At 34.5% G+C, this 8,125-nt stretch overlaps 1 protein-coding gene across 1 annotated transcript; it reads left to right on the forward strand.

Annotated features, from left to right (window-relative positions):
- The first annotated feature begins 4,841 nt into the window (after positions 1 to 4,841).
- Positions 4,842 to 7,237, forward strand: LOC114193461 (E3 ubiquitin-protein ligase WAV3-like). The gene is made up of 2 exons (XM_028083272.1): positions 4,842 to 5,157; positions 5,237 to 7,237. Exons 1-2 carry the CDS (start codon positions 4,966 to 4,968, stop codon positions 6,980 to 6,982), a joined length of 1,938 nt encoding a protein of 645 aa, XP_027939073.1. The 5' UTR covers positions 4,842 to 4,965; the 3' UTR covers positions 6,983 to 7,237.
- The last annotated feature ends 888 nt before the right edge of the window (positions 7,238 to 8,125 follow it).

The following is an 8,125-nucleotide window of genomic DNA, read 5'->3' on the forward strand; positions in this document are numbered from 1 at the left end:
CATGGATGGTTTCAACTTGGAAGAAAAGAAAAGAAAGGAGAACACTAGTGTCAGTACAGGGAAATTAATATCGGTCAAAAACTCACACTGATAATAACAAATGGACATTAACTGTTAAATAATTTGAGAATTAATTCATTAGCGTTCACTTTTCAAAATTATGATATCATATTTTGAAAGCATATTCTCTCTTACTTTTATTATTGTAATATTTCATGTCGCTCAAGACTATTAACGTTGTTTTTCAGAAGTTGTCGCTCGAAGAATTCAGGGAAAAGTCAAGGAAAGATAATCCTAAAGAACAAAGTTATAATAATAATAATATATGTGTTTTCTCAAAATTTGAAAGATAAGTATAAAAAGATATAACTTTTCTCAAGGATTGAAAGAGATAAAAAGAAATGGAGAGGCATGATCACATCTTTTATACCATTTCTTTCACAAATGCATGAACTACATCCATGTCGTCATAATCACATCTTTATACGAGTGCGGCTTCCGAGAAACGAGATCATCTCAGTTCAAGGGATAAATATATTTTGGCCTAATTCATGGATAAATACATATGGGTTCAGGCATACAAATGTACATCACTCAAGTATACAGATGTACATCTCAGCCTAAGTCATAGGTAAGAACATATGGACCCAGGTATACAGACGTATATTCCTCAGACATACAAATGTACATCTCGGCCTTAATTCTGGGTAAGTACATATGGACCTAGGTATATCCTAGGAAGCTCCGACACGGCGTTGGAGCCACACTTCCCCGTTTCGGAGGCGCACCGGACACCGACACCTGCGGAAGCGCACACGACGCAGTGTCAGACGCTGTTATTTGGGCCGGACATGGCCTTCTCGCCTTCTCTCTGGACGCACAGAAAAGACACGTTTACGGTGCTGCAAAGAGGTGGAACGCGGACGCCGTTGCAGAGTTGCCACCGTTTATCTTTGCAGGAAAAATAGAGATTCCATGGAGAAGAGAAGATATGAAAAGAAAAGTTAGGTGAAAGAAAAAAAAATATGAAAACAAAACCTAATCATATTTTTATTAATTTAATAATTTAGTTATTTTATATAATAAATTTGTTTTAATTTCATTTCTATTACATTAATTTATATGATTATATAATTAATATATTTTACTAGATATATGTCCCATATTTCAAATAAATATAAATAAATTTTTTATATAAAAATAAAAATAAAAATAAATACATAAAGGCTTAAATACCTTTTTGTTCCTTATTTTCGTAGTGTTTGTTGAGGATGGTCCTCATTTTGACAGAATGTTTAAAATGATCATCATTTTTATCGAATATTTAAAATGGTCCTCATTTTCGCAATTCGTGTTTTATTTGGTCCTTTTCTGTGACGCCGTTTAAATCATTAACAGAACATTGTACAGGTGACACGGTTTGTATTAAGGTGTGTTATGTGTACTGTACAATGCTCCGTTAATGAGTTAAACGACGTCACAGAAAAGGACCAAATATGAATTGCAAAAATGAGAACCATTGTAAACATTTGGTAAAAATGAGGATCATTTTAAACATTCTATCAAAATGAGGACCATCCGCAACAAACAATGCGAAAATGATGACCAAAAAGGTATTTAAGCCAATACATAAATAATCTTAACTAAAAATCTTAACAAATATATAGAATTAAAACTAAAAATTTTAACAAAATAATCTTCAAATATATCTATTTGAATATCTTTATATCTCATCTTTTAATAATAAAAACCGTATACATGTCCTATAAATACATAAAGAGACTTACCAAATATACAAAGAAAAAAGAAATCAATTAGAGGAAAAAGAAAACGTTGAGATTTAGTGAGCAAAACATATAATCATTGCAAAAAAAGATCTTGGAGGAAGAAGGAAGAAGCTCGGATAGAAAAATAAGAAGAGATATATTTTGAGCAGAAAAAGGAAGTAAATATTGAAAAAAAAGTGTGTAGAAAAAGGTAAATAGTCTTTACGTCTCTTCTCTTTCTATCTATTAAATTCTTTTCTTTCTTTTTATCTATTACATGCTATCCACACCCTCTTTTCCTTCTACTTATTAAATCTATCTGTTAAATGCTAATAATTTAACTTTTTAATACTTAATGTCATATTCTATGCATCCATCATATTGCTATAACTTATACATGTGAGGGTACTACGTTCCTTGTTCTTTTTACAATATAAAATAATTTAATAATTTAACATTATTTTAAAAATATATTCTATTATAAATAATTATATTTTATATTTATTATTAGATTATACATGATACTTTATTAGTTTTAAATTTTAGATTACAATACATACACATGCGTTACATAATTTTAATTTATTTTATAATTTAAATTATGAACATAAAATTATAAGTTTTATATTTTGAATTTAATTTTATAAATATATTATGTATAAAATTATTTAAATTATATTTTTGTTTTATTTTTAATTATAAATATTAAGTAAATTTTTTATTTTCAATTTATTTTATCATAGGAAATTAAGATGGGTAGACCTAATCAAGCTATTGGATAAGAAGATGAAACAAAACCTCTTTGGAGATATTTTGCAAAGATAAGAAAAACTCTTGGTGGTGGAAACTATATGGTCAATTCTAGTTTGTGTGATTTTGAATTTAATGGATCTTACACTCGAGTGAGAGCTCATCTCTTAAAAATTAAGGGAAAAGGGGTTAGAGTTTATCCAAAGGTGAATCCGTCAAAACTTGTTGAGCTTAAAAGATTGGATAATGAAGCAAATTTGAAAATAGAAAATTCAAAGAAGAAAAAGGTATCTCTACCACCTGTATTTGAGGAAAGAAAGCAAACAAGCAGTGGTGGTGTTCACCAAAAACTCAAAGGTCCTTTAGAAGCTTCTTTTAACATTCAAGCTAGAGATACTCTTGATTGTAAATTGCAAGGATGTTTTATTCTTCAAGATTAGCCTTTTATCTCGCAAGAAGTCCTTATTATAGGAGTGTCTTTTCTTACGTTGCCAATACTTCTAACCTTAGTGGATATGTACCACCATCATATAATAAATTGAGAGGTCCATTACTTGAAAAAGAAATAGAGCTCATGTAGAAAATTCATGGAAGCAAAAAGGTGTGACAATTGTTAGCGATGGGTGGAGCGACCCTCAAAGAAGACCTCTTATCAATTTTATGGTTATCAATGAGCCGTGTCCATGTTCTGTATTTTTTTTAATTTAGACATTTTCTCGTGTCCGTGTCCGTGTCTGGGCTTCATAGCGTATATCCCTCAAGCACACAAACATACATCTCAGCCTAAGTCATGTGTAAGAAAATATGGGCTTAGACATACAGGCGTAAATCCCATTACATATTGACTAAGACATACAAACGTACATCCCAATACATATGAGCTCAAGCATACAAACATCCTAGTACATATGGATTCAGGCACACAGATGTACATCCTAATACATATGGACTTAGGCATACATACGTACATCCTAGTTCATATGGACTCAGGCATACAAGCGTACATCACAAATGAAATATAGAACTATAAGAGTGCATTCAAGAATATTGGCAGCATAAGGGAATGTAACGACAATAATTGTTATGGTAGGTCATTCATGGAGTTTATTAGTATTTACAAAAGGAATATTACAAAGTTAATGAAGTCAAGATTAAACTCAGGTAATATAAAAAAAGGTTCAGTGTCCAAGGTAAGGAACCTATCTTTGCATTCATCTTTTACTCACACCTAAATTAGAAGTATTACTGACTTGAGTATCGAAGTGCCTGCAAGTATCCACCCTTCAATTTAAAAAAATAAATAAATAAAAATTGACATTCTCTTTCCTTGACTTCAATGAAATTTGCTTAAAGTAAAGTTATGCATCTCTCAAACTTCCAATTTTGACTAAGATAAATTGAAAGCTATGTGTCTCTCTAACAATTCCAGTAATTTATTAGGAAATTGTTTTCCAATTTTCACTAAGATAATTCGAAAGTTATGTGTTTTTGTAAACAATTTCATACATGGAACACAAATTCTTCTAAAAAATCTTGTTGGTAAGAGGAGATGACATCTGAATGATTTTAATTCATAAGTCAAAATAACTTAGCACGAATTTAAATTAAGTTGAGTTGAAAAAAAGAGTTTAACTTTTACTAGCATAAACACAGGCGCTATCATGTATGTGTATATGTATTTTTTAAATATGTATAATTACATCAGTAGGGGATGATATTGTAATGTTATTAAATTAATATATAAAATAAAATTATATTTATTAAAAATAAAGTGAAATATATCAGAAAAAGAAAAATAACCGTTGATAAATAAAAAGGAGAAATAAACAATTTTATAAAAAACTTGTAAAAATAACAGTCAATTTTTAAAAATTTAATAAAATAATTATATTTTAAAAGGTAAAATTGATATTTTTAAATATGAACACAAAAGAGAGAATTCTCTTTATACATTATTATAAATTATAGATTAATTATTTAATAATATTTTTAATTCATTTATCAAATTATAAAATGATTATTTAATTTTAGAATATACTCTTTATAATAATATTTAATAAAGTAAGTAAATATTTTAATTATATAAATCAAATTTCTAATAATTATATAAATTAAATTAAAAAAACAAAATATAATTTAAGTTAATCCAAAAGTTATCATAATGAACCAACCATTTGAATCAATCGGATTGACTTTAACAATTTTATATATCTAAAAGTTATCATTTTTTAAAATATGCCCATACTAATTTAATTTTAATAAAAAATGCCAAATAAAAATATATGCAAAGAATATTTTACAAGAAAAATTATAATAAAGGATAAAGGATGAAAATAAAAAAATAAATAAATCATTGTCCATTTTAAAATATAAAAAGGCATAGACAGAAATGGAAGGCAAGTGAAGAAAGGCCGAGCAAAGAGCATTGTACCTTGGATCTCGCATAAACATGGGAACCGCTTGGAGAAGAGCCTTTTGCACTACCCACCCAGAATCCACACTACACTCCAAAAGCACCACCCACAGCCCCTCTCCTTCTCCCGGAACCTGCGCCAGATTCAACTTCCTCTCCTCGCCGTCATTGCACCACCACCCTCCCTCTTCCCCTCTCTCCCTCTTCAAAAACACCTTCAAATTCAGAGTAAGGATCCTTCTTTATTTATCTTCCGCTCTTTTCCTTTTCATTTCTAACACTAATTACTGTTACCTTGAGAAAACAGAGTAATTGCGGAATCTGTTCGAATAGCGTGAAGACGGGACAGGGAACTGCCATTTACACTGCAGAGTGCGGTCACGCGTTTCATTTCCCTTGCGTTCTTTCCCATGCACGCTCCCACGTCTGCCCCGTCTGTCATGCCACGTGGAACGACGTTCCGCTCCACCAAAACGACGCCGTCCTTCCCACCGTTCGAACCCCAAACCACAAACAACTCGATCCTCTTTCCTCCAAATCGCTACCTTCCTACGACGACGACGAGCCTCTACCTTCTTCTCTCACGTGCTTCACGCAAATCCTTCCAATTCCTGAAGCCGATGAAAGCACGCACCAGGATGAAGAAGAAAACGACGATGTACCAGACTTCCCTGGCTTTTCTGTCCTTCCGAAACCTCAATCCTCGTTGCGACACTACGCTGAGACAAAAACTGTACGAGTCAAGCTCATGCAGGAGTGCGCGGTCATATCAGTTTCGCAAAGCTTCGAAACTCGTGCTTTGGTTTTACGAGTCAAGGCTCCGGCACCGTCGCCGCCGTTGCGACGACGGCAGGCGATGGATCTCGTGGCGGTGCTTGACGTTGGCAACGGTATGAACGGGGCAAAGCTTCACGTGTTAAAGCGCGTGATGCGACTGGTGATATCCTCTCTCGGGGCGGCTGACCGGCTTGCCGTCGTGGCTTCGTCGGCTGATTCGGAGCGGTTGTTACCTCTGCGCAGAATGACGGCTCAGGGACAACGCACGGCTCGGCGCGTGGTGGATCAGGTCGAGGTCGTGTGTGGCCAAGGATCAGGTCGTGAAGAAGTGCTTAAGAAAGCGGGGAAGGTTCTCGAAGATCGCAGAGAGAAAAATCCTCTAGCGAGGATTTTGCATCTATCTAACGGTAATGACAACTGCAAGAACAGTAATCAACGGAGATGCTTGAACTACGTGTCCTCTCTCGGGTTCGATTGTGTTGAAGTTCCGGTTTATTCGTTTGGGTTCGACATAAAAAAGACCGGTTTAACACCCGAACCGTTTGAGGATGATTTTATCGAATACATTAACAGAACATTGAGTTTGGCGGTGCAGGATTTAAGAATTCAGCTTGGCTTCTCTGCGCCGGCTGAAATTCGAGCCGTTTATTCATGCAGCGGAGGACCCACCGCGCTAAGCGTAAACTCAACCCGGCTTGGTGATTTATACGGCGAAGAAGAGAAGGAGTTGTTGGTGGAGGTCAGAGTGCCAACGTCAGCATTAGGAAACCATCACGTGTTGACAGTGCGGTGTTTCAGCAAAGACCCAGCGTCTCAAAAATTCGTGCACAGTGCAGAACACCCATTTACGGTGGTGCCGCCGAAGAGTTCTTCTCCCTGCGGCGGCAGGGTTGAGCGGCTGAGGAACGTGTTTATAACGAACCGAGCCGTAGCCGAGTCAAGGAGGATGGTGAAACATAATGAGTTTTCGAGCGCTCATCATTTGCTTGCTTCGGCTCGCGCGCTTCTAGTGCAGTTCGGCTCCGCTGAGGAGTACGTGCGCGGCTTGGACGCGGAGCTTGTAGAGCTTCAGTGGAGAAGACAGCACCGGGAGACGGTGGGGACGGGGCGGAGTGGAGAGAGCGAGAGGGAGGTAAGGTTGGTGGATGACGGAGGCGAAATGTTGACGCCGACATCGGCTTGGAGAGCCGCTGAGAAGCTGGCTAAAATGGCTAGGATGAAGAAATCGTTGAACAAAGTTAGCGACTTGCACGGCTTCGAGAATGCTAGGTTTTAATAAACAATGCCAGATAACGTTGGTCCCTGAAAATGTACAAAATAAAGTTAAGTTTGTGTAATAAGTGTAGCTTTTACTAGAATTATGTAACATAGGGTGTTACCCTTTCCATGCATTGCAAAAGAAAGGGTGTGGAATCTAGTATGTGTAGTTTATAGCAAGCACATGTTACGAAACTCTGAAGCTAGCACACTCGTATAGACATGTGAATTGACATGTAAATGCTGGAACAAGATAATGTTTTCTGTTGTCCTATTTTTTTTTTTTTTTTATGAGGGGAGTAAGAGTTAGGATTTTGGGGAATGAACATTTTTGTAGTGGGGCTAATAATGAAGAATCGGACTAAAAAGCTTAAATTGATTTTTTGGTTGAATAATAATATTGTGTAGGACAGCACATAAAATGAGCACATAAAATGAAGAGGGTTGGACGAATAATGATGAACAAATGATTACATTGAATAATGATAATGATAATAATTGGATGCTTTTCCAAACTTTTTTTGTGAAACTCCTTATCTCAACCATTTTCGATTAAAAATTACATTGCAATCATTAGACATAATTGGGAAGTAGAATTCCACAGCTGGCCCAGTTTAACATTCTCCTCTTTTTGATTTTTACTTTGATCTTTAGTCTATTTAATGTCTTAGCCAAATATGTTGAAGAAAAAAGCCATTGAAAAAACCACTCTAGATATGTTAGTTCTATGTTAATTCTGACGTATATAACAGCAAAATCCCTCACAATTGACATGGTCACATAGATATATAGCTAAATTTGATGAAAAATCGAGAAATTGAGTCTAAAGGGTTATTCTTGATTATTGATATCATATGTCATCACAATTCAATTCAAAAACGTTCTCTTCCACCGGCCTCTGTCATCAGCGATTAGGAATTTAAATATGAATTTAAGTTTTACATTAATTAATTAAAGATGAAAAAGTAAAATATTATATAAAAATAAAAATTTATAAATTTATAAATTTATTATCTTAAAATTTTGGATTAAGAATAGTGTTAATGTCTTATGTGGTTCATCTCAAATCTTATTTATTTTGTTTTTTCCGAATGAAACCCTTCTTAAAACCTAACACCAACATATGTAATAATAATCTTTAACTTGTTGATGCCCACGTTTG

The sequence above is a fragment of the Vigna unguiculata genome, chromosome 8, assembly GCF_004118075.2.
Source record: "Vigna unguiculata cultivar IT97K-499-35 chromosome 8, ASM411807v1, whole genome shotgun sequence".
NCBI classification, from domain to species: domain Eukaryota; kingdom Viridiplantae; phylum Streptophyta; class Magnoliopsida; order Fabales; family Fabaceae; genus Vigna; species Vigna unguiculata.

What these genes read in the sequence shown, in the direction of transcription:
- LOC114193461 (XM_028083272.1), top strand. Translation starts at nt 4,966, where the DNA reads ATGGGAACCGCTTGGAGAAGAGCCTTTTGCACTACCCACCCAGAATCC. An exon ending in AAAACACCTTCAAATTCAGA is followed by an intron (nt 5,158 to 5,236) that starts GTAAGGATCCTT and finishes TTGAGAAAACAG; the next exon opens with AGTAATTGCGGAATCTGTTC.